General features: G+C 38.6%; 2 protein-coding genes across 5 annotated transcripts in view; both read left to right on the forward strand.

Annotated features, from left to right (window-relative positions):
* Nucleotides 1-21: 21 nt before the first annotated feature.
* LINS1 (lines homolog 1) lies at nucleotides 22-12,194 on the forward strand. 3 transcript variants are annotated; one of them, XM_064517892.1, is made up of 7 exons: nucleotides 22-242; nucleotides 3,113-3,652; nucleotides 3,739-3,828; nucleotides 5,077-5,218; nucleotides 5,521-6,111; nucleotides 9,404-9,584; nucleotides 10,840-12,194. In XM_064517892.1, the coding sequence occupies exons 2-7, from the start codon at nucleotides 3,248-3,250 to the stop codon at nucleotides 11,735-11,737; spliced, it is 2,307 nt and encodes a 768-aa protein (XP_064373962.1). In that variant the 5' UTR covers nucleotides 22-242; nucleotides 3,113-3,247; the 3' UTR covers nucleotides 11,738-12,194. The 3 variants fall into 3 exon arrangements, with proteins under 3 accessions (XP_064373962.1, XP_025977506.2, XP_064373963.1); XM_026121721.2 differs by lacking the exon at nucleotides 22-242 and adding an exon at nucleotides 312-909; XM_064517893.1 differs by lacking the exons at nucleotides 22-242; nucleotides 9,404-9,584; nucleotides 10,840-12,194 and adding exons at nucleotides 312-909; nucleotides 8,676-9,384.
* Nucleotides 11,820-26,172, forward strand: part of CERS3 (ceramide synthase 3) — a 47,677-nt gene continuing 33,324 nt past the window's right edge. Inside the window, exons 1-4 of one of the 2 annotated variants that reach the window (XM_064517894.1) lie at nucleotides 11,820-11,950; nucleotides 13,374-13,481; nucleotides 15,142-15,254; nucleotides 17,233-17,463. The gene's annotated coding sequence lies outside the window, so the exon portion shown is untranslated. Of the gene's footprint in view, nucleotides 11,951-13,373; nucleotides 13,482-15,141; nucleotides 15,255-17,232; nucleotides 17,464-22,402; nucleotides 22,564-26,172 lie in introns of those variants that run through there. The other variant, XM_064517895.1, reaches the window with a different exon arrangement.

Genomic DNA, 26,172 nt, shown 5'->3' on the forward strand with positions numbered 1-26,172 from the left:
GCTCCTCCCCCTTGCCGTAAATGCGCCGGAGAGGGGGAGGGTTTTGCGACAGGGAAAAGCGGGGGGGAAAGGAGCGGGCTGTAGCGGCGCCGCCGTTTAGACGGAGGAGAATTGGGCCTTACCGCGCCTTGTCTCCAGGGGGCGGGTGACTCGGAGCGGTTGCCTAGCAGCGGGGAGATAGGGGAGGGGGGACTCGTCTGCGCGGCGGTTCGGGGTGACTAAGCGGGGCCGCGCGCTGCCAGGTGAGGGGCGGGGCGGGGCGGGGGAGCGAGGGGCGGGGCGGGGCCGGGCCGGGGTGGGGGGGCGGCGGGCTGAGGGGGCGCGAGGCCGGGCCGCGGCCGTTGAGGGCCTGGAGGGTGCGGGGGAGCCGCTGGGCGGGGCAGGGAGCTCCGGGGACCCCCGGGCCGGCGGGGCCGCGTTGCCGAGGGGGGAGTGGGCCTGCGGGCCGGGGCCCCTGCCCGTGGTGGCGACGGCGCCGTGCCAGGCCCTGCCTCCCGGCCCCCGAGGCGCGGGGCTCCCCGCCCGGCCTCGCCCCTGGTGCCGGCGCCTGTGGCGCAGTGGTTCCCCGCTCCCGCCTCCTTTCCCTGTCAGGCTGCAGGGCGGTTTTAGCCCAGCGTTTCCGCTGCCAGCGCCCCCCGAGGCGCCGGTGCTGCGTGTGCAGTACGGGCCCGGTGAAAGCCGGTCCGGTCCCTCTGCTGTGGCGGGCGAAGGCGGCCGCTCGAGAACCGGTTGAGCGCCCGGCGTGCCGAGGCGTCAGCGGTGACCGGCTGGAGGCGGACAGCTCCCGGTGGCGGTTATTTGCAGCCTCTGGAAGGAAATCACATTTTAGAGGCGGTTACAATCTTTCAGCCCTGACTGGAAGCTTATTCTTTAATGAGAGATGAGCCTACAGAGTCACTGCGGGTACAAGTAGGTCGAAGTATGTTTTTCTGTTATTCGCCCGTTGCGTCATGAGGAGATGCAGAGCCTCCAAGCTCGTATCCATTAAGTCATGCGCCATAACTGCGTTCGCTGGTTTTATTTTATGATGATAGTTTTTCTCCCAGTTGCTATTTATGTGATGACGTTTAATAGTATATACAGCAGAGAAAGGCTAATGCAGTATAGGTATTTGACCAGAGTTTCCCCTAATAATGCCTGTTCTTCACTGATATGTTTGAGTAATTGTAGTGTGTTGTTGTAAGCTATTCATGGCATTAAAAAAATAAAAAAGTAAATAAACAGTAGCATGATATTTCAAAACTGTTATTTTTTCCAGTCAAACCAATGATTTCTGTGACTTCATGCTAAATTAAGCATCCTACCCTAGAGAAATACACTGGTTTTATAATTCTGCTTTAGGGTATTGTGGGGGCATTTGCAACTGCTTAAACTTCACTCGTTTGGTTTATGTTGATCACTAAACCTTACAAGCTTCAGCTGCCATCTGAGCTTTCATTTCAGTTCCTTTATTTCCTTTTCTATCCGACTTCTTCTTTCCTTCCTCTGTCTGCAGCTCCATGTGACTTTGTTTTTGATTTTAAAGCCTAACTAAAATAATCATGGAAATAATATATAACAATGTTTATTCTGTTTTTACTGTGTAATTATTCTCTCTGCCTGATCTGTTTGTATATAAGCTCTTTAGAACTGTTCCCTGTTGTTTATGCAAGTGTCTGGCACTGTGGGGCCTTATCTTAATTGCTTTTTAGATGCTGTCATGAATAACACAAATAAATAATACAAGTAAGGGTTGGAGTTTGTCATTTCTTGTTTATGGATATGATTGCTTTTTTTACTCTTTAGCTTTGTGCTTTTCACTGTGCTCTCTCTGATTATGTCTGAAGCAGATTCAGTCATTGACATTCCCCCCTCTTTCAAGTAAATGTCTTTAATTAGTAAATTTAATTAGTAAATTCCTATCAACAAAACAACCCCCACTCCCAAATTGGCAGTAGATAAAGATAATGCTTTTCTTTTTATTAAAAGAATTCTGGGTAGATAATGTGGTAAAACTGTCCTGAAAAGACTGATATTACAGACTAGCATTACTCTTAATACAGCTGAAAAAGAAACCTTGGTAATCTTAAATATATTATTTTTGTCTTCTGATGAGATCTGATATCTGTCTCGCCACTTCTGTAATGACTGGAAATTTGTAGGTGGTTAGATACTCACACTTGAAAGTAAAGAGATTTGAATTCTTAATAGCTTTTCATTTTAAGCTCTCTTGAGTGTTCTCATGCTATTGAAAAATGTTCCATTGACTTTGTGATCAAAGATTTTTTTTTTGGATTTTCTAAATGTGGTTAAATATTTCTACTGGCTTCCAACACTTTGTTTTTTAAGTAATTTCTAATTTTAAATTTCTCCATCACTTGCCCCTTGAGCCCAGGCCTGTGGCCTTGTTGGTCTTGTGCATATCTAAAAATCTTTTCCAGGTTATAAGATTTAGGGGCTCAGAATGAGACTTCTGCAGGTGTAGATGTAAAGGAGTTCTGTTAGGTGTTTTCTTCAGTCCTCCTTGCTAAATTAAGAGCCCAGTTCTTCCATCCATTGTATTCATGTTGCTCACCTTGTATGTCTGTGCGCAGCAGAGTACAAGATTTGTTCTTTAGTCTCCGTTTGTTTTTTCTTGATGTGTTGCCCTACCCAATCTTAGTGGAACAATAAACATTGCCTGTTCAAATAAAAATTTTCAGTTTGATTTTCCAGCTTTGCACCTATTTTTGGAGGAATCGCACACAGGAAATGAGGTTTAGGAAGCTGTAGCTATGTAGAGGAAGGTTTGATCAAAATTTTCTTACAATGTTTCAGATGAAGTCCCTAATAGTAGTCATTCCTGTTTGCATTAGGCTTAGTAAATCAGCCTTAGTTTCAGTAGTATCATACTTGGAGCTATAGACTTCTTCACTATGTGGTCATTCTTGTAAAGTTAAGTCATTTAAATGTCCCACTAGGACAAAACTTTATGCAACTGTTAGCTTATCACTCTTGCTGTTTAAAAACATAGTGAATGTGTATTTTCAAATTATGTTTAATAAGGGTAGTATTAACTCAAAAATGTGTATAGCTCTTTTGTATCTTCCTGCTTATCTGTTAAGTTCAGTAACAGTGGAATGTTTATTTCTAGGTAACTTGGAAGAGAAATGCCTGATAGTGCTTCTGTTTCTCTTATGGATAAAAATAATTTCAAAACAAATTTGCAGTGACCAGAAGTAATTGGTGAAGACATAAGACATTCTCCAGAATATTTATTGTTCTCATAATGAAGATCTCTCTGCTGCAGCAGATGTATAAGGATGTACTGGTAGGCATTCCACTAGGAAAGGAGAGCTGTCATTATACCTCTTTCCTCAATCTGTGTGTTGAGCAGTCACCAGAAAGAGATGAATCGTGTAATTGGATGCATCTGCCATCTAATAGTGGTATTAAGAGCCATCAGGACCCTGATATTTCAGAAGCTGTCGTCTCTGTAACAGATGATGTATCTAATAACTTTGCAAACATTAACTCCTCACTGTGTCCACGAGAAGTGATGCTGCTTCAGTTAACCTTGATCAAGATGATGGTGGCAAAAGTGCAGTCCCAGGAAATTGAATTCAGTACAAGACAGAAGTACTGTGATATTTTTGTCCTCCTTCTGAAGGAGACAAAAATTGACTCAAAACTGGTAAGCTTTTACAAACTTTTGAAATATTTTTATGAAAAGGGAAAAGGGAATATAACTTAGATACTTTGTTCTTTTCACGTCTGCAGATTTGTCTGTTCAGTAGTTCTGATCGGCTGTTATCTCACATGGCCTTGAAAAGTTTAGCATCTCTTGTGTATTTCCAGCTGAAGGAAGAGGTGAGTATGTTATAACCTTCCACAGCTTAGAAACAATGAGGTAGTGAATGTGTGCCCTCAGGTTCTTCCATTTGACTCTAGAGCCAGCTTTTTATAGTGCTTATATGGCACAAAAGCAGGGACTACATGACTACAGTAAAATCTGTAAGTACCTCTTAAGATACGCATTCTGCAATTAGGCCTGTGGAGCAACATCAGGACTGCGCCTTTCCTGCATGTGTTCCCTGTATGTCTGTTATGCTCTAACTTTCTGAAAGGCAGATCTACACTCTGCTGGTGTTCAGCGTACAGTATATGTTAGTTTGCTCAAAATGTCATGCAGTTTTGTTGAGCTGTCTTTCGACCCAGCATCAGGAACAAGGTGAAAGCTATACAAGATAATAGTATATGGTAGTCTTCCCTTAAAGAGTATCTTAAGGGGTTTGAGGTCAGAAATGATTGATAGGAAGGGTATGTAATGAATATTCCAAGAGACCTTTTCAAGTGTGTTAGGAGATGCACAAAGTTCAGAGAATGTGTAGAAAGAAGGGAGGTCAGACATGTAGTGGGAGTAGAGTTTGGAATGTGAGGAGGAATGTTTTTCTGTATAAAGATCTGGAGTTTATGAAACTATTTTAAGGGGAAAAACATATCTGAGATGCAAAAAGCCATTCTCTTTAAGCTTGCAATATGTATATTGCAAAAAAAAAAGCTGTATTATGAATATGTTTACAGTTAATGGAGCTGTTAGGTGATGCAGTAATAAGAATAGGCAATAACCTGTTGAAAGTTAATCAAATACTTTTCTGTATTATGTTGTCTGAATATTCCAATTATTTGCTGTTTTTTCTACTTGTAGATTTGATGAATGTGTATTGTAGGTACCATAGTACCTTCTCTGAACAGAGAATTCTTTCAGAAGCATATTTGTAATATTTCTTGCAAAGTTGTGAGGGACTGTGAATTATTAACTTATTGTGTCTCTACAGTACTATCAGGTTTTGAGGCAGGTCACATGACATTAGCAGGTTTGTTTTTTCCATTCTGGAAAATACAGATAAATTCTATTACATAGTTATTTGACTTCACATCTGTAAATGCAGGTCTACATACTTAAATGTATGAGTGTATCTTTTTCCACCTGTTTCACTCTATGCCTATGTTAACATCTTTTAAAATCTACAATATTAAATCACTGTGTTGTGGTTGAATTTAATTTGCACAATTATAAAGCATACATGATTTTTTTTGAACTTTTTTTTTTTTTAGAATGCGTTAAATGTCACCTGGCTCACCTTTAGTTTGAAGATTCTGTCAGAATTCACTGTAAATACTCAAGTATCAGAATGTCTGTGGACTCTTACAGCTATTATCAGGGACATTTTGAAAGATAAATTTTTACCTAAAGCAGGTACTGTAGCAAATTTATGATACTATCAATATATGAGTGCCCACTAGGGGGAGGAAAATTACTTTTAATCTCCTCCAGAGCAGCTTGTCTGAAAATATCCATGGCACTGGGTTATTTTCTTGGTTGAAAAGAGGGAGGCAAAGTACTATTAAAAATGTAGTGTTTTTAACATGCTTAAAAACTGAAAATGATTACAATCAGTTGTTTGCTGCTTATCTGATGAGGATATTTTAAGTGATATAGCTGACTGTGTTGTACTTCAGCAAGTGCAACTCTGCGTAACATTCTTCTTGTTGCTCTAGGTATCTTGAAGAAGTTGCTGGCTCCTCTTGATGCTGTGCTTGAAGGATTTTATAATTCCATTTTGTGCCATCATTTTGACAGTCACCACTATACTTCACCTTATTCTGAACCTGCAAACAATTTGATCAGCTTCATAGATCTACTTGAAGCTCTTTTGGCTTCCAGAATTGAATTAGAATTACCACTGAGATGCCAGAGAGTGTTATTTTTGAAGGTTTCTTATGTCCTGAATCTCATTAGCTCATCAGTTCATTATTTATTCAAGAAGTTGTTCATTATGCTCCTTAAAAAATGTGTCCTTTACAAATCTAGAGAAGATCCTGTAAGTGGATCACTGTTCTTACAAAAGCCATATTTATATGAGGATATGCTTGCACTGAGTAATGGTGTTCTGCAAGGTATGAATTCGACTTGGCTTAACCAGATCCCTCTCAGTGAAAAAGTGAGCTACTTTGGAGGCAGTGAACCTCATCCTGGAGATAATACTCACAGTGGTCCTGACCAAACCCTTCTCAGAGCCCTAAGTCTAATTGTGCTTAAAGCACTGGAATTCAAGTTTCAGAACTCTGCTACAGAAGCTGAAGTCAAAGGTAATAGTCGTTTTGTTTTGTTCATCAAGCAGCAAGAGTCTTAAAGCTTTCAGATTTCTAGTCACAGCTTATTAAGACTGTAAATAGAATTAAGCAGAATTAGAAGTTGTTAGTGTGAAGAAATTCATTTTCTAAAAATTAAATGAACTGAATATTAGCGAATGTGGGGGGAGGAGGGAACCCACACAGAAAACCTGTTATCACTGTCACTTTGTGTCCTGCGTATTAGTTGTCTCCTTGCCTTTGATCCTAGCCTTAGCCTAGGGATATGGGGGTTTGAAACAGCTGCATTTGGGATTGAAAACCTTTTTTTTTGAGAACACTTGCAAATATATGAAATAGATGAGCCAGCTTGAGGAAATCAGACTCCTCTCCAGCTGGGAAAGAAGAGAGTCCATAGAATAAACATCTACACTATTTGTGGATGGAGAGCTACAGGAAGGGCAGGTAACGCTCTCCTGGTTTCTAACATGGAGGCAGACCTTTAAAGTACAATTATGCCCTTATCTTGATTGAACGTACTAGGTACTAGTCAGACAAATAATATAGTAGGGCGCAGAAAATGGCAATGGTGGAAAAGAGAAAAACAACAAATCTGTGAAGTAAAAGACAGGAAAATTATGGGAGTTCACAGAGGAGAGTGTTGTTCTTTACCCTCGCTTATAATAGGCCTAGTCCTATGGATTAGTAGGTGCTAGGCATACTTTTCATAGTTGCTTGGCCTGAGTGTGTTTGTTCCACTGAATAGATGAGTTAGATTATGAGAAGAGCAGATCAGTCTCTTGTGTTAGGGCTATGCCACAAGGCAGGCAGTGGGAGGGCCATGGCAATGCTGTGTAATTTGCATTCCTGACGGGAGAGAAAGCATTGCTGTTTCACTCTAGCCAGGTTGTATTCAGCGTTCTCCTATGCTGTAATGGAGTGCTGCAGTGAGACTGTCCTCTCCTGCCTGCGAGATGCTCCTGGAATTGCATCTTCCCACCCACCTTTTTACCTCTTGGAGGCATATGATGCACCTCTTCTGGCTCTAAGCTGTGTGAGCATGGATGTGCAAATTGTGTGATCAAAGCAGCTTATTGTCCCTGGATTACAGTCTTCATGGCAAAAATGGAAAGGTGGCTCTGAAACAGTGTTTCTAGTCAAATACCAGTGAGAATGTGTGTTCCTTACTGTCAACCAGTTGTCAAAGTGGTGAAAAGTCAAAGTTTGCCTTTTTTTTTTCTTCTACAGGGATGAAATTTGATGGTATTGTAAATGTACTGGGGCATTTTTTTACAAGTTCTGGATGTAAATGTTACTCTACTTTTTCTATTTCTACATTCTGTAGAAAGCATAAAATCCATTTTTCATTTGACTGTGCAAAAGAGCTACAGAATTCTGCAAGACAGCTTCTGATGCTTTTTCCAGATTTTAGAAGTTGTCATATTTGTGATTCCAGTTGCATTCTTAGAGTTTTTAAGTATTTGTAGAGAGTATTTTTCTTACAGTCCACCCTCTGAAAACATCTAGAGACTCTGAGGTCCTCCAAGAAGAAGTGAATAGGATAAATGTAGCCTAAAACTATTTTTGATACCTATATAAAAAAAAAAATCTGTCTGTCTTAAAGTCTCTTTTTTTCCCCAGACCCATGCCACAAACATTTTTTTCTTTAATTAGATTCAAATACTGTAACCATCACAAGGAATTTCAAGTTCAAAGTAATGGTGTTTCTATTTTAGTGATGTTAAATGAGGTGGTTAGAACAAGTACCAGAATGCTTTAATATGTTAACTTCCCTTCCGGGAAGCTGATTGATCCTGTCTTTTTTTTTTATTAATATGAATTAGAGTGGCTTAACTTTAATTCATTTCAATTTTGAGGGTAGCTTCCAGATAGCTTTGATATACAGGGAAGCATTTCAGTCTGAATAGTATCTATTAATAAACTAAGACAATTTGTTGTTTATATGTCTTTGCTAAGAGGAAAAGCAAATCTTAAAATCAAGCATTCAAGCAAACCACATAATGCTGGTTTTGTAAGTAAAACTGATTCCCATGTTGCAAGAAGTCTTATGAAAGCATTAATCACTGTTTATATAAACCATGCAGCTTTGCTCTTCAAGCCATGGTGTCCTTCCAGCAGCATGGGAATTCCTACCTAAGGTGTACATTCTGGGTAAAGATGTATGTTTTGAGGTGGTTTTTGCATTCAGGAGTGCAATGTTTAGCATGTGGGAAGTCTGTACTGAAGATTTGCAGGAAAAACAGTGCATATATTACCTTGAGGTCAGTAAATTCAGTACTTTTAGCAAGGATTTTGTACCATCACATGAATCTACCTTTACTCCAAGCTAATATGTGCTTGAGAAATGTATATGACTGTATATCATTCATGAAGATTTTATTTTATAAAGAGTACGTTTGATTATGGCTGTGTTACAAGCTTGATACCTTGTTTTGTTGGAGGAATGACAATTTGTTCCCAGAGACTAGAAATCACTGCAACTGATTATCTACAGTAAAACACACAGTAGGGGTTCTAGCTTCAACCCCATTAAAACCTTAAAATTGTATTGTTCTTTCAAGTGGGAAGGACTGAGATGAAATCTCACCAAAGCGCTCATACTGGATCGTTAAATCTGTGGCTTTGACTTGATTACAATTCACTTGTCTATAGTTTGCCGTGTACCAATGAAGCTACCTAACCGAGAAGCTAGAGAAAAGTACAAACCCCAGCTGTGTAGGTATATTTAAACTTTTAGAGGCTTCCTTTATCTACAAATTTTTGAAATGTAATCTTGTTCATCAGGTTGCAATGTTAGTTTTAAGAGGACTCACCCTATTGCACTCAAAAGTTTTTGGTGCCCTCTGATTACTTTTCCTTGAACTCCAAGGGGGATGAGTGACTGTCATCCAAGAATAATGTTTTATGAATAGCCTGTATCCTTAAGTTTTATATTTGTTTGCAAAAAAAAAAAAAAAAAAAGTGCTATACTCATTTTCTGCAGGATATATGACAGTTACCAATGTTTAGATGCCATTGTTATGTTTAGAGTTACAAAGAATAGCCATCACATAGAATTTAAGGTTAGGTAACTCTTCATGGCTTTCTGCAAAATATTTCTTAATTTCTTTGGTATCAAGAAGCAAGAACTAGTCTGTAAAACTTAATGCTGTGTTATTTCAGTTGAGCTATGAAATAAGTACATTCAGTGTTATGCATTGTTACATTTAAAAAGTGCATATGTTGTTTAGTAACAAAGAACTATAACAAAATGTAGTTACTTCCCCCCCCTCCCCCTTCCTGTTTTCAGGAGAGTTTCGGAGTTCCATGTCCCAACTGTTGACATTTTGGAGGGGTCATCTGACATCTTCCTCACGTTCTCGCCCTGTTGTGCATCATTGTGAATGGCTTTCCTTGACTTTCATAGAGCAAGATGATGATATGTGGGAAGCTGCTAAAGCATTGTTACTCATTTATTTAAAATTTGATAGGTTAGTATACCTTTTATTTGACAGAACTATGAAGACCTAGTAAGGTTGTTGTGAAATACGTAATAATGTTTTTATTTGATGACTTTGCATAAAGAAGGTATATTTTTAATAATTTTAAAAGACTCAAAGCTATGTAGTAATGTGTGCTGTAAGAGCTGTTAACTTTTCCGATAATTTAATTAGGTGTTTTGGATTGAAGTGAGAGTTGTGCAACAGTTTCCTGTCAAATACTTTATTGTATATTGTAATCCAGAATAATTGATTTCACAGATCTAAAATGGTGATTATACACAGGTAGAAGGCTGTTTTCTTTCAACTTTGGGAGTTTGAGAAGAATGCAATATTATAACTAAACTGCAGGAATTCAGGGACTTGTGGCATAGTAGCCCTCTAAGGATTGGACCCACGTTAATTCCAGATATTTGATTTAAAAAAAACAAAAACTGTCATTACTAACATTTGAAACATGGTGTTTAAGAATTTGTCATGGACATTCACTGCTTCATGGCCATTTAAATTCTCATACACGATGATATCCTAATTTATAAGAGCTCAAGCTTTTATCCTTGAAGTTTCAAATTAAAAGATATTGCAAATAGTATCTTATATATAAAATTCTTTTTAGGCACATAAATCCAAGTACGCCACTTTTTCCAGTAGGCTTAGCATCCTGAAAGTTAGTCTGTGTTTAGGTTTACAAAAACATTAAACAATTCATATATTGCAAGTAACTTTGCTCATTCCAGAATGTATCCTGAGGAGGAGTACAATTTAAGGAAGCCTGCTTTAAGTGCTCTGCCTTCCTAAACTCTGATCTCACACCTGCCTGAATTCTTTCTCATTCTAGTATCACAACTTCATTTTCTTTTTGGTGTTTACTTTTCAGCCAAATCAGATGTGCCTGGTGGGTTATTGGGTTTCAAACTGTTATATACCATAGGCAGGAACAAATTTCAAAACTGTGCGTCTTGCATAGAAAGCTCTTCTAATGAAACAAGTTCCTCTGTTTTGATTCTAGTAGGTGCTTTTCTGCAGATTTTGTTGACTTAAAATATTTTCTGGAAATGTGTCACTGTAAAAACAGTTAATTGCAGCAGGAACTGGTATGCATGCTGTTAAAATCTGTGTTTGAGAACACCACAAAAAATCAACAGTAATGTTTTCCAAAAATACAGTAATGTTTTCCAAAAATACCTGTTTTTAAACAATTCTAGATTTCCATTGAACTTAATCTATTTCGCTAACTACTTTTCAGGTTACGACATGATGCTGCTGATAGCTTAAGCCTAAAAGAGAAGGAAACCTGGCACTTCCTTACGCATGCAAGTGGCTATAATCCCCACTGTATCTTTTTATTTTTCCTAAAAAATATTGCATTTGATTCCACAGTTCTTCTAGATTTTTTGATTTCGTCAGAAACTTGTTTTCTGGAGTATTTGGTAAGGTATTTAAAACTTCTTAGAGAAGACTGGCACCACTTTGTCAATGTCTGTAACCATTTTGATACGAAACATGCTGCTTTTCAATCCATTTCTTCTGACGAGCCACCCCATCAAGGAAAACAGAACTGTATGACTGATGCAAGTTTGCTGAATGCTTGTTGTGAACCAGCTCCACAGACTCTATCTTTGGCCTCTTCTCACAATTACTTAGTATTTACAGCAGAGCAAGGTGATAATGAAGTTGCAGAGTCCAACCAGTCTAACTCATTGCTATGCACTGATAGTGCATCTCTGCTGGGTTCTCTTCAAAGCCTTGTTAATTATGACAGCTCAGAAGATTCTGAACTAGAGTCAGTTGGAAAAGAGTGCTTGGTAAATGCAAAGCAGATGCCTTTAAATTACAAGAGCGAGACAAAGATAAGGGAAGCCGTTTGCAGTTGCATAGATGATAAACAAAATACCCTCAAATCTGAAGTGTTGCCTCTGAAACAAAGGGGATCTAATACCTCATCCTTTCTGGCTTGTACGGTGTCTTCAAATAACATCACTCCCATAAGAATAATGCTTTACAAATCAACAGCATGTTTGGAAGAACTGCAAATAGCTATTCTGAGGTTGCAGAGAAGAAATCTTTTCCCATATAATCCATCTGCATTGTTAAAACTACTGAGTCACATTGAGAAGATCAGTAAGAACATGAATCCACAGTAAGACAAAGAAGTGTGCTCATGATTTCTCACTAGTATACAAGGCAATGTTTACATAAGAGAAATGAATTCTAAAACTCATGCATTTTGCACTTATCATGTATTTGAATTGAACAAGCTAAACTTGTGGTTTTTTGACACCTTAAAAAGATCTTAAAATCTGCAGTTGCATTCAGTGACCTGATGCTGTTACCTTAGAGTCCTAGGCTTATTCACGGTATGTATGTCACTGTACTGTATATAAAGATGAATTGTTAGGTATAAAAATCTGATAATAAATGATTAATCTGAAAGTATATCAGCAGTAAATGATATTTAAAGTGATGTTAGTTATACCTAGTGTCATTCTAATGTATGAAGTCTCTGCCAGATTGGTAGTGATTTATGTACTCCAGTGCAGTGCTACTGCAACACTTAAATGCTTTGAGGTTGAGCCAAATAAAACCTTTTAGTTGGGGACAGTTCTTTGTTTTGTGTTAATGCTGTGTGTTCTGCATCAGTGGTCTGGCCTAAATGGACACACTGGGCTACTCTCACAACTGTAAAAAAACAGGTCTCTTGTCTTGGCAGAAAAGCTTAGGATATGTTTTAATCAGCAGTGTTACCATTTCACTGAAAGTTGGAATTAGTGTTTCTTAACTATTTTATAGTGTATTCCTTTAATTAAAAAGAAAGCTAGATGTTGGACTAGCCTGTCTATAGGCATTGTGTTGCCTATCTATAGAGCATTGTAATGCAGCATGAAATCTAAAATCAAGCTTGGGTAACACAGAAGTGAAATTCCAACAAAGTTCCTCACTTCTGTTATACATTCTGTATAGAAGGGATATTTATTAAAAAAAAAAAAAGTTAAATTAGAAATAACTCAAATTAAATGTTTGCAGTGTAGTAAGATGGATGTTGAACTTAAACTTTTACACTTACATCCTTTATTAGAGCTATTTTTAATTACCTGAAAAGTAAGTGCCTAAGACAGTACCTGGGGAGAGTTAGTTCAGAACAGGGTCCAAACAGTGGAAACCAGCTAATATTGGTACACTTAACATGCAGCTTGTAATGATGGCAATGGGAAAATATTAATGGCAGGGGGGATTAGTCTAAATTCCCAGACCTCCTCAGAACTATAAGGAAGCAGTTTTCATCTTCTTAAGATCCTCTCCTGAAGTTAAGTGCTCTGTTGTCTCAGAGAACTAAGTTGTATCTTCCTTTTAAAATGGGTATTTAGTGTAAAATTAAAATAGATATTGAATAAGACAGTCTTTGGAGTAGTTGACCCCTACATCTCTGTGGCCACCTGCTAGTTTAGTCTTGAGCTCTGAATTAGTGAATGGATGGATGTGGTGGATGGGGGAGAAGACTAGGTGGAGTTTATAGAATAATTTAGCTGGAAATTAAGATGTTCTCCTGAGATATTTTGTGGAGAAAAACTCTAGTGTAGAATTATAGCATCCTTTAGACATTTCTGGTTCCTACTTACGTGCATTGCAAAACATAAGCTTTGTCTGTCAGCAGTGCCCTTTCGAGTGGGGGACCTGAAAAAATTGTGAAATTGCCATGAGAATTACACAAAGGCCGACAATGCAGCAAATGTAAAATTCTTGACCAATTTTTTTTTTTTTTTTAATTCTTTATCTTCTCAGGGAGGAACCTAGTGCTAGGTCATCTTCAACAGAATATTGATCCCTCTAAAGGAGCATTTCTTCACCTAAGTTAAAAAAACATCCAGCAGTATGATGCTAGCATTTTTGGTAATTCTGTATCATGAGATGATGGTGTGGGGGGGGGGGGGAGGGGGATTCTTGATGGCTATGAGTCATCGAAGGGGTTTTCTTTAAGTTTTACCAAGAAAATGTTTATATTTTGCACTTCTCTCGATAGAAGAGAGTAAGATATTGATGCTAGGAGAGTCATCTACTGATGTAATTAAACAACTTTTGCAATATTCTCTAATGTGCATGTGTTACAAATTGTTGAGGTTTATTTTCGTACACTCATTAAACCAGTGCTTGTAGCCCCAAGGATCAACGATGCAGCTTTTTTTTTTTTTTTTTTTTTTTTTTTTAATTCTATGATAATGAATGAAATGAATTTAAAATGAAATGAATTTAATGGATTTGGAAATGAATTTAAAAACTCTTTTGAACTAATTGGTTGACTGATTGTTAAATTGGTGGTGTTCCAGACAGAATATTTTGTGCCTTGGTTTACTGCAGCCTAAGATAGGAATAGCACATGGGAGTCTTATTTGAGCAAATTAATAGCACTACATTTGGAATGGAAAGGGTGAACTATAAAAGTCAAACCTCAGATACAGTTCTTTTTGTTAACATTTTGTGATTGCATGCATAAGGCTTTACAAGGATAATTTAAGGACAAAACAGACTAGGATTCTGCATTAAAATGCTGACAAAACTGTAACCAAATGAATTCTTCACTAAAGCATGCATACATCTGTGTGCCTCTAGATAGAAGATGATTGTTAACTACTGTCCTAGTAGCTTATCAATAAACCGTATGTTCAATATTTAAATGAAATTCAGCCAGGAAAAAGTTTGCAACAACTTGAAAGAGATAACATAACTGTGGTATTTACAAGCCTTAATTGTTAAATGTGTGAGAGAGAGATTGCTTACAAAGTAGTCACCAGGTAATGTCAGTATCATTTCCTGGAGTCTTTTCCAAAGGCGTAACTGATCCTATTAATAATCCTGGTTTTGCATCTTAGCAAACCAGTGGTAGCTTGCCCAGCAGTAGCGTGTGTTAATGTTCATTCACTGCTTTCCTATCCAGTGACTTTACCCTACTTTTCTGTAGGGGAAGATTGATATATACAGAGAAGATATGAATCCATGTGAAAAAGAAGCTTAGCTAGTGATTGCAAGATTGATTTCTGATAGTGCTTTTTTTTTTTTTTTTTTTTTTTTTTTTTTTTTTTTAATGTGTTTTTTCATTCATGCTGGAATGATTCATTTTCAGGTATTTGTTTCTAAAGTGCAGAAAGTATCAGAATATGAAGGTCTTTACCTCAATCTTGAAACAGTTCCAAATGGCATGCAGATGGGTTCCAGTGGTAGTGAAAACAGAATTCAGAGTCCATATTATTATTGATATAACTTTGATCTATTTGATCAAATTAGATCTAATTGTCAGATGATAGATTCTTGCTAGTCTCACTAGCTGTATGGGTATCATGAAAAAATAGGTAACTACCTTTCTACTTTTTTCTCAGTGAATGTGTATTTCACTGAGATTTGATTAATTGTCTGCCATTGAGATAATCAGTTAGCAGAAATGACTAGGTACTAATAGACAGTGTAGTTAGGACATTGATCTTTGGCTCTCCAGATTTCTTTTTGTATGAAATAAAACAGAAGAAACCTTTTTTTTTTTTTTTTAACTCTCCTGCAGGTACCATCATATGGAACAGCTCTGATCCCAGGAATTTAATATTAATGCAGTCCAACAGACTAGCTGTGGATGTTTTCTGTACTGAGATAGTTAACTATTACTTAGAAGCTCAGGTAAAAACTCACATCCAATATGTGGATTCACAGGAATTTAATATATGTATTTAGCTGATGGGGAAAAAAAGAAGTTGTGAATGCTTCTGTTGGGTTTCATTCTAATACTTTTTCACTGAAAATTTCTTTTATGTAAATGTTGCCCTTTCCAGTGGTATGTACAATTAATTATTTGGGTCAAATATGTCTCCATTGTCCAGTTATGTTTGTCATCTGATTGAATGGTTGTTATGTTACAACTAAGGAGTGTTTACATTTGGGATTTTTCCTAATGAGATGTACAGACTACGATCTTTGTTTGGCTGGGTTTTTTTTCCTCTTCGCAGCATTCAGATCTGCAATACCTCAAGGCAAAAGTGCTATGAGAACGCAGTGATAACCGAAAAGTTAGTAGGCAGCTTTGATCAAGAGGGTATGGTTAGCTTGTTGTTTACTGTGCAATATCTTTAATCCTGTAATAGAATCCTACGGAGGTGGTGAGTTCTACTTAACAAATGCTCTTCAAAAAAGTATGTAGAAACCACATTCTCCTGTTTTATTATCTGGAGCAGCCCCAAATTTGCTCCAGTCAAGCAAAAGATACTTTTGCAATGTAGTGCGACAGTGAAGAAACTGGATGGAGGCATAAGGAGTGTTCTGGCCAATTATCTGTTACGTTACCGACACTGTATTAGCCAAGTGATATGTGAATCAGCTTGCTCTAGGCTTTCCTAATTGGCACAATGTTCCTAAATCTTCTACTTGGTTCATTCTCATGGTTCAGATGTGGGAGAGTGTGGAGATAATTTAAAGCAAGAGCAAGGCCTTACTACTGCCTTCCTGAAATAATCCTTCATGTTTAATACTCCTTTGGTGCTTCAGTTTATTGAATGCCACTCCCTATTTTACAGTAGGACTGAAGAAATGTAATAGCTACAAAAAACAATACTTCACAACAAAACAACAAAAAACCCTATATGAACAAAAGCAGATCTTTCAGTCCAGATCACTTTGGGAGAAAATTAGAACTGGATCCAAATATTGGTCATGTGTTCTCTTATTGCAGTTTTATGGATTATGATGAAAGTTTCCATATGCTCAGAAGGAGTTTTGGAAATTAAGGAAGAAAATCTGTCCAGAGCTATTATGTACATAGTGACTGTCTCTGGTTTAGGAAGTCTTTGAGCCCCAGACTACTGAAGGCTTGGGGGGTATCAGCAATTGCTATACTGTGCTTATCCTGTTCTTGTACTATTCCATAGCCATCTGCTATTAGCTGCCTTCAGAGACAATATACTGGGTGAGAGTAAACTTTGATCCAGCTTTGACATGTCTGTTCTTTTTGCATTGCTTGTTGTTCACTGCAAGCAGAAAAAGAGGGCTAAGGAACTTCTCTGCAGACTCAAAATGTTGAGGCTCCTAACTAGCACGTGACACTCTTTCTCTCTTTTCTGTATCATTTAAATGTCCTACCATTAGAATACTGAGTAGTGCCAACATCTTTGGATGCCATTAGTTATCATTTGAAATTTGAGGGAGCTGGTGGAGAATGACTTTCAGCCTTATTAGTCATGGAATTTTTAAAAATCACCTTGGATTAAGTAAAATTAACATGTTTTTTTATGGTATATGTGACCAAACGTGTTCAGTTTGTGTAAGTTCCCTCTACTTTAGGAATTTCAAGAATTCTGGTTTATGTCATATGAGGAGTTGGGACTCTTTCTGTAAAGCATCCAGTTAACTGAGGCAGGAAATATTCCTGAGGGTGGTCAGTTAAAAGGGGAAACCTTTCCCCAGCTTTATTTTAAAGCCCATATCTCATTTAAAAATGCATCAAAAATATTGTTGCAAAGTGATGTATTTGGGTTTTTTCTGCACGGTCAGCAGGCACAGCATCCTCCCATGCATGTCTAGAGCAGTATAAGTTGAGACAAATTGACGTACTGCAACAAAATACCATGTGACTTAGAACATTTCCTCATCTACTATGTTGAAACAGGCACAAGGGAAGGCCTTACAGCCTTACGACTCCTGAGTTTCACTGACTGGATACATATGACATCAGGATTGCCTTCAGTCAGAAATCTTGAAGTACAGCTTTGCTGGGTGGGTCTCTGAAGAATTTGAAAGAGTTCTGGAGATAGGGCGTGTTTGCCTTGCCAAAGTAGTGAGCGTAATACTTCTTCCCTGCTAATGTGCTTACGTTCTGTTTGACTGCAACATCATAAAGGTAGGAATTTCTTTTTCTTTTTTCTTTTTTTTCTTTTCCCTATACATGGGGTTATGGTTTGGATTGTTAACATGTGCTCATCTCTAACATCCCTTTTATAAGGGAAACTTAGAGCAACTCTCCTAATACTCTTAGGATAAGGAATTCAAACAAGTTAGACATTTGGAACAGGTGCTTATGAGATTTTATGTATTACCACTAATTATTCCAACCCATGAGAACTACTTTCTATGTTAGAGAAGGAAATAGGGGTTACAGTAGTTTTTACCTTCTGTATCATCATTCTAGAAAGTGTTTCTAAGAGCACTTAATTCTGAATAAGAAGGGAGGAAAATATTAACAGGAAAAATGATGTTAGTTAATAATGTAAATGTGTTTTCATTTAAAAAAAAAGAATTTAAGTTGCTTGAAAAAGTGGGTTCAAATTTTCTTCTTTAAAATGCTATGAAAAATCCATTCCATGTGAAGGTCAGCTTAGCAGAGTATAATACATGACTTAACCTGCTGAAGATCTGAAGCAGATACTGCTGTGAGTAATGCACTTTAAACAAGCTGCCACACATGCTTCTTTCAAAGTAATGCTGTTAATAGTCAGGTGGAGGAACTCCATGCATTTTTTTTCCTCTTCTGTAATGTATGCCTACTTTTAGTTAACTTCCTAGCTTGGATCAAATCTTCGGCAGGGTGACACCATGATGAAGTTACACCAGTACACATTAGCTGAAGATTTATTTCTTGCGTTTGTTAGGACTTGACAGGAATGCCAAACAGAAGCTGAAATAATGAAATAGAAGTTATATGCTGACTTTGTGGGTTAAAAATATGCGAGCAGGTTAAATTGCAAAGGAAGGGATAACCAACAGGAGGAGAACTAGGAGCTGTGATGCACAAGAGACTTAGTTTAATTTCTTGTTTGGGGTGGTGATGAAGTCATTAAAGGCAATGTACTAGTTTTAGCCACCGTATGTACCTGATGGCCAAAGACCTCCTCTGTCTGCCAGAGTGTTCCAGGAGGTAGGAAATAAGAGAGTTTGCAGAGTGCAACTGCACCATGTCATCTCTTTCCCTACCTCCTAAGGGCTAATTTAAAACATGGAGTTATCCACCGTGCAGGCAAAGCAGTCAACATCTTTGCCTTTGCACCCTCAGGCCCACTCTCCAGTTCTACATATTCTGCTCCCTTCCCATGTTTTGTGGCACTGTTGTACTCATTACTGCTGATAATGTGCTTATTCTTGATCATGCAAGTGTGTGAGTAATGAGAGATTTCCTTTCCTGAGAAGCTCATAGTTCGATGAGGCAAAGCGAGGAGACTGGAGGCATGGGGACATTACAGAGTACGTTTGGTGACTGCCCTGGTAACAGCAAAGCTCATTGTTCCTTACATATGTTTAACTAGAGAGTCATAGGAAGGAAACTGGAAATGGCATAGAAAAGGCAGCAGCAAGAAAGAGCTTGTAGCTACCTTCCATCCACGATGGATTTGGCTTCTAGTGTGCTTCACAGTCATCTCCACCTAAAACTCTCCCCTCTTTGCTTTTCACGCATTTGATCTGATGGAAGCCTCTTGCTGAATCTGGCTCTTATCTCTGAAAGAAAAGCACCTTCCACCTTATCTTTGAATCTGGCTCTCAACTCTGAAAGAAAAGCACCTGCCACCTTATTTCCAGTATTTTCTTTTGCATCACAAATCTGGGGTCAATCTACCTCTAGTCTGCTTTTTGGGATGCTTGCCTATGTCAGGCCTTGCTCCCTGGTGTGTACCTCGTACAGTCAGCACCCTGGACACTGTGTGCCTGTACTCGCCTGTATTCTTTTCTCCCCTGGCGTATGAACAGATGGTGATTCTTAACCCTTACCTTAGATAGAAACCTGATGACCAAGGAGTCTTGCACCTCTGCTAAAATCCTCTTTATGTAACTTAGCATTTTGGAAAGTTAGACTTCAAATTCTTATTTCAACTAAAATTTTGGTAAATTACAAAAAATAATCATTTCTGTATGTTTTCCTCAAGTTGTTATTGGGGTGAGAGGGGATCATACTTGACAAAAAAACCAACAATAACAAAAAAAACAGATTTTTGTTACATTCTGACAAGTCCTACTAGCAAGTTCTTGAAGCACAACTGGTGTTGCCTCTCGGTCTGCTCAAACCTCTTAACTCTTAAGCATCTACCTATGAACCTGTACTTTTGACAGGGCATTTTTTCATACAGCTGTAGTTTTATTACTTGAAGATTATTGCAGAGATTTGAGTTTTTATCCAACTCGATCAATGTTACAGATTTAAAGCTTAAAAGCAGACACAGTTTGTAGTATAACAGTATAGTGAGAACTAGTTTTCACTTCCCTCCACTGCCTGTTACCAGCTAAACAGATTTTAGACGCTTCAAAATAATTCATCTTTTAAGTAGAGAGGGTATTGAAAACTTCACCCAGAAAATGAACTCTTTCAAACAGTTCTGGGTTTTTGTTGCTGTTGTTTTTCCCCCCCCACCCCTTGAGAACAGGGAAAAATATAATAAAACTCACTCGCCACCTTAATTGAGGGTTACTGCAAAGTGCTATTTTAGCATGCTACAATATGGAAACCAAGTTATGAGGTAATATGATAGAATAGTAAAAGACATGAAATATTCTAATTACCTTATAACCAAGCACTTATAACTGTTTACAGTTGGGATTTGTATGTGTTGGTGAGTAAATTTGAAGTTAAAGGTCTCATACCAGTCTTAATTTAACTCTTTTTTATGTATAGAGTATTTCAGAGTGTTTCACCATAAGAACCTCTAAGTCTGACAGCTCTTTTATTCTGTGGTACCGCTGGTTGTGTGTGCAGACTTGGTAAGATTTCTTTCATGCTGTGGCTCAGGCTGTGTGAAATTTAACTGGAATCCTTGTTTCACATTTGAATAAACAGGATGAAAAAAGATGTGCAAGATGCAGGATGATTCTAGTTGATACTAGTTGATATCAACCCAATGTTCTTCATTTCAATTCTTTCCGTGAAACCACAATTCAAATTATGTATGCCGGTCAACTGTGAAACACAATTCAGTCAAAGGCAAAAACAGTGCCAAAGAGCAGAAATCAGCAATGTCTCTGAGAGGCAGATAGCTGGAACTAACAATTAGTGCTTCTAACAGGCAGGTGCCTAGAACAAACAGGTGATATCTGAGTGGATTTTTTTTGGATGGGAGAAGAGGATGAAGGTCAGGGTTGCTCTTTTTGCCTTAGGGGCTAATAACTTTTTAGCATAATAAAATTACCAGTGGAGAAACTAACCTAGTATCACATCCTATGAGCGATCCTCTGATTGCTTATAAACTTGCAAGTTTGTATGTCCTGTCTGTATGTATAAAGCAGCTGTTGTACATTTGAAAGGCTCTGTGGCACAGTGTCAGCTGTCAGCACTTGTACATGTGAGCTCTTTGAATTTTGTTAAAATCCACTTTTCTCCAATATTGTTTTTTTTTTTTTTTTTTTTTAAGGTATCTCTTAGCTAGTGCTTCTGTTATTCTCAGTAGGAAAAAAGTTGCATAAACGTTAACAAGAAAGTGTATGCTCCGTATTTTCTTTCACCTAATACATGGGATTCTTTAAGCACTGTGCTATCTAGTATTAGCAGAGCACATATCTGCTGCTTGAAACTTGTGTGTTAATTCATGCATTTGTTGATTACTTTTAAATGAAAACAAAACCTGTGATATGGTGAATCAGGACCTTATTAACTCTTTCAAACCACTTTGGTTTAATGTTGATGACTAACAGCCTGGACCAGTCTTGCTATCTTTTTTCATATCTGGGAATCTTGATTTTTCCCAACAGTTACTGCACCAGCTTTACTAGTTCTATCACATAGTAAGAGAAATAGGAGAGAGATGTTGCTGCTTTTTGCTGTTTTTTTTCTTTCACTGTTGCACCTCCAGAATCAGACCCAGTAGTCTAGTAAGATGCTCAGAGAAATGAATACTTTGCACTTGCATGTTTGTGTTAGTGATCTACTGGGTTTTCCAATTTATTCAACAGATGAGGAAAGGAAGTCCTCTCAACACATCCTTCAAATCTGGATATTTCCTTCTCTTAGTTCTGTTCTTGCAAGTTAGGTTTTTGCAAGCAAGATTGAGTCTTCTGAGCTTTTACACTGGAGCAAAATCAAAGCTTTTCCTCTGTATTTTTTTTTTAATTCATTCCCCAGATTGTAGTAGCCAGAAATTCTACTTCAAAGCAGCTTCTGACTTTGCTTTTCAAAATCTAACCACTTAGTTTATGTCAAACAAAAATTTGTTCTTTGCTTAACAGCATTAAAAATTCCAGGTTAAATTTTTTTAACTAAATGTTTCAGGATCCAAGGAACAGAGCTTTAAAGTAGACTTCACTTTGGTACTTCCCAATTATGTAGGCTTCGATTTTAATTAAGTTCAGGAATTGCATCCTTTATAACCATTCCTGATTTTCCTGTTTCGCACTAGCTGATTTAAAACCAGATTAGGCAGGTTGCAGAAGAGATCCTCCTTTAGCAAGGAGGTGATCAGATTTCTTTATCTGGAGTGTTTCATTTTCAGGATGCAGGGGGACTTTCCAGTTTTCCAAAACATTTTTATTTAGTTGTTAGACGTCCTTTTAGAGCAACAGCAAAGATTCCAGTTTTGTGGATGAAAATAATATTGATAGTGCTTGCGTATGGATGTGAACCTGGGAAGAAGCAGCAGTTTTTTTTCATCCTGGGTTTAGCAGAATATGGGTCATTCAGCTGCTGTGTGAATCTGACACATGTAGCTGCTTCCACGGCTCTGTTAGGAGCTCTAAGAAAAATGCTTTGAGCTAAGCACTGGGAGCAATAGGAGGTTCATGCCAGGCAGGCTTTCAAGTGTCTTCTCAGAGCTGGTCTCAAATCAGGAGAGACTGGGTCTTTGCAGCTGCGGCCAATTCGTTGGAAGCAGTGTGTGCGTGGGGAGGATGATGGCTGGTGACAAAGGGAGGCAAACTAAAGCGGTCGCCCTTCTTTGGCACCCAGCATCGGTGGTGTGATCCCAGTGCTGGAACTGACGGCTGCTAGCTGGGGTTACACTGGATGCGTTGTAACAAGCTCCTGATTAAAGTAAGTGCATGTGTGCTCCAGTTTTACACTGAGGTACTGGGGAGCTGAGCCTGAGTCCTGAGTGCTGCAGCCCTGGCACTTGCTTTTCAGGGGTGAAAGTTGCTTGGCAACATAAAATGAGCCTGCTGCAAAATAGAGTTTCCTAAGTGAGTAATAAGAAACTGGTTCTCCCATTTCCCAATGAGATTTCAGGCACTATCGGAGGAAATGCTTGTCTACACCATGCTGATGGTAGCCCCTGTTCCTGGGTGGCAGAAGGGACAGCTGAAGGAAAGACTTCTGCCTATTTATTAGTCCTGTGACAAGAGCATCTATGGTGGATGCCTTTCCTGTCCCTCTCGCACGATGGGTATTTAGAAGGGGTTTTCTCAGTTAGTGTAAGATTATATAGCCAAGCTGTGCTGTAGGCTTGCTGGTCATTCTAACCTGTTAACATTTAGTAAGCTGCCAAGTATCTTTGGGTTAAAAACAAAATTAAACAGTGTAAGACAAACATAATTTAAAATAGATGCAAGTGCTTGAGGCTGGTCTACGTGTAATGTGCCAGAACCATATGCCACCCTGATGAAAGAAAGCCTTTTTCCTTCAGCAGATGTACTGTGCAAATGATAATGGGGAAGTTTTTTCTCCTATGGTGCTGGCAAGGTGCCTTTAACCTGACATGGTCTGGGAGAAGAGATCGCTCTCTGGCTGCTCAGCCTCCGCCTGCTAAATTGGCATGGATGAGGGATTCAGGGGGCCCAAGAAGTCCCTCTGCTGCAATTGTGCAGGCAGCTGGTGATGGGAAGGCAGAATTGAGAGGCACTGCTGATGGCCCAAGTCAGTGTGTCTGAGTCAGATCACAGCTGTGTGATCAGGAGAGATCAGCAAAAGCAGCTATGGCTTTTGTAACTGACTTTAAAGCTCACTAGAGGCAAATAAGCAGTGTGTGCTCTATCCATCTCTTTTTCCCACCATTCTCCACCCTCTCATTTCACAACTCACAGTCACTGTTTAGGGCTAAAAGGATTCAAAGCAGATAATTTAAACTGAAGCAATCAAGTGCTAATGCGGAGAAGCCAATAATGAGGACTAGCATTTGGGGCAGTGGTTGCCGTAGATGTGCTGAGCAAGCCATAAGGCTGGATTACTTGTTTCGGTGATGCCGAGGGAGCTTTGAAACAACCTGCTTGGCAATGGGGATGGGATAGTAGATAGGATCATTCTTGAAAGTGTCACTTAGTGCCAGTATTAATTTTAATCAAGGTTTGTAGAGAGTAGCAAGTATGTAGCTATGGAGAAGGAGATGATAAATAGAGCTTAGTACTGAGCTATTCCTAATTGCCTCTAGCCGCACTTTCTGCAATGGAGACTTCTGTCAGGTGTCATCTTCCTTTTAACACAGGAAAAAAATTTACAGTGTGTGTGTGCTCCAGGAGGCTTTTCTTAGCGAGCTGGAAGGGCGACAGCTGTGGCCTAAGAACTAAAGATCCCTGCTTGTATATGATGTATGTGATGAAATAGTACTTATGGAGTTCCTATATGTTTCAGGATCTCCTGATTTGAGGAGGGATAAGTGTTTGATCACACAGCCACAGCTGTGGAGTGCTTAGGAGCACAGAGGGTAGAAGCAAAAACTGTAAAACGCTGAGGCTGCTGCTGCCTGAGTGTTTGGAGGGATCCCTTTACCTTCCAGGCACTCCAGGAACGTCCTCTTGAGAGCTGCTAAAGCTGAAAGGAGACACTGTGTTATAATAGACTGGCCCATTTTTATTACAGTTATGGTCTGTGATAATTTGCAATGCACAGTTTGGTTTATTTATATAAATATGTGATATGTGTGTGTATATACACACAAATGCACACAGTGTTTTTTACATATATATATATATATATAAAATATGTGCTACACACAAACACACATCAATATATAAATAAATAAAAAGAAGCACTACTGTGTAATGAGTCCCTCCTCCTGGTCTTCTAAGGCAGTCTGTCTGTAAGTCTTTATGTCTGACCTAAAATGTCATGTTTCAAAGCCCTGCTTCATTATCATGGCGCCTGCTAGCTGTAGTTAAAAGTCTGTTAGCAGACCCATTATAAATCCTGACTTCCAGGAGTTTATAATTCAGCAGTAAAAAAATTGCTCTAGGCCAAAACTTGGCATAAAAAGTCTCAGTGCAGGAACAATTGTGATTTCTCCCTCCTTTATTTTTGCATTTGCTTATACACACGCACAATCCATTCAGTAGGTTTTATTTTCCCCTTTCAGCATTTAAAAAGATTAAATGGCTGAGTTATTAATATCTCAATACTGACTACTGTGTACGGCCAGTAAATTGATTTAATGTGTCTGTTAACGCAGCTCTGGTTGATGGATATAAAGTCACCATTTCACAAACCTGCTGTTGAGGCTTCAGCAGAGCCCCACTCCTCAAAGGAAACAGCCCGATGTGGACTGCAGCGTTTGCTTGTAGCTGGTGATTGAATGCAGGCTTTAGAGCGGGCCGAGTCTGCATCCGAAAAGTATGTGTGAGTGCACTGAGTGGGGTGTCCTGATCCCGCGCAGGTGATAAGTGTGAATGCAGACAAAACTAAAGTTGTGTGGCTCTTGCTCCGTTTGGAGAGATCACTAAGACTTTCTGGAAGCGTGAGAAGACCAAACCTACCATCCACCCTCAGCATGGTTTAATCTTATCATTTGATCCTGTTTCACTCTAAGCTCTCCCTATGGAAAAGTCTGACACTGTGAGGAAACTTGGTTGAAATTCTCCTAGCTTAACTGTTTTCTCATCAAAAAGTAGGGTTTGGTGAAATCAGTTATTTCCTTGTAATTTTTCTGCTTTATAGGAGACTTTACTAAGGAAAAGAAGTTATTTCAACTTATGTCCAGAAAAATTACTTATTTCAACCTTATGGAAAACATTATATTGACTTCTATTTTTATTTTATTTTAAAATAGTTTAATAGGGTATATAATATGTTTGTTCTGTAAAGTCTTTACAGCAAAATGAGGGATAGTAGAAAGCTCTAAATATATCATATAAAATGTAGAAGTTGAAAATGAGACTTTTTTATAAGAATGAAATGTTTTGATGTAAGCGATTTTTTTTTTTTTTTCCCTTCAAGAATTGATTTTAGACATTTTGTTCTGGCCTAGGACATGGCCACACTTAAATCACGGTAGTTGCTGGAAATCCCCATATAAGTTCACTGTGCACTGTGATATTTATGCTCTTGGGCACAGTGGTGTTTGCAAAATCAGGATCAAGGTATTAGTGCTAGCATATTAAGCAAGAGCAACTCAGCAGCAAAATGATGTCTTCATTATCACAGGACCAGGTGAGGGGGTACCTTCTCATCTCTTTCCCACCCTACCCCCCAATATCGAATTTAGAAACAGAAAATTCAACACACAAGTTATAGGAGATCAAGTCTCTTGATTATCTTTGTATTTGTATGATAGATTATTAATGATTGTTATAAAAGATTTGATCAGTTACTAAATCCAGTGTGAATGACTGCATCTCAGCCGTGGAGCCAGACCTCCCCTGAGTGCTTTTTGCCAGCTCTGTCTCCCACTAGAGTTTTTTCTGAGTAGCTGGGAGATGTGAGGAGGAAGAAGCTCTG

Source organism: Dromaius novaehollandiae, chromosome 10 (genome assembly GCF_036370855.1).
Source record: "Dromaius novaehollandiae isolate bDroNov1 chromosome 10, bDroNov1.hap1, whole genome shotgun sequence".
NCBI classification, from domain to species: domain Eukaryota; kingdom Metazoa; phylum Chordata; class Aves; order Casuariiformes; family Dromaiidae; genus Dromaius; species Dromaius novaehollandiae.

What these genes read in the sequence shown, in the direction of transcription:
- LINS1 (XM_064517892.1), top strand. Translation starts at nt 3,248, where the DNA reads ATGAAGATCTCTCTGCTGCAGCAGATGTATAAGGATGTACTGGTAGGC. An exon ending in CAAAAATTGACTCAAAACTG is followed by an intron (nt 3,653 to 3,738) that starts GTAAGCTTTTAC and finishes TCACGTCTGCAG; the next exon opens with ATTTGTCTGTTCAGTAGTTC. An exon ending in TAAATTTTTACCTAAAGCAG is followed by an intron (nt 5,219 to 5,520) that starts GTACTGTAGCAA and finishes TTGTTGCTCTAG; the next exon opens with GTATCTTGAAGAAGTTGCTG.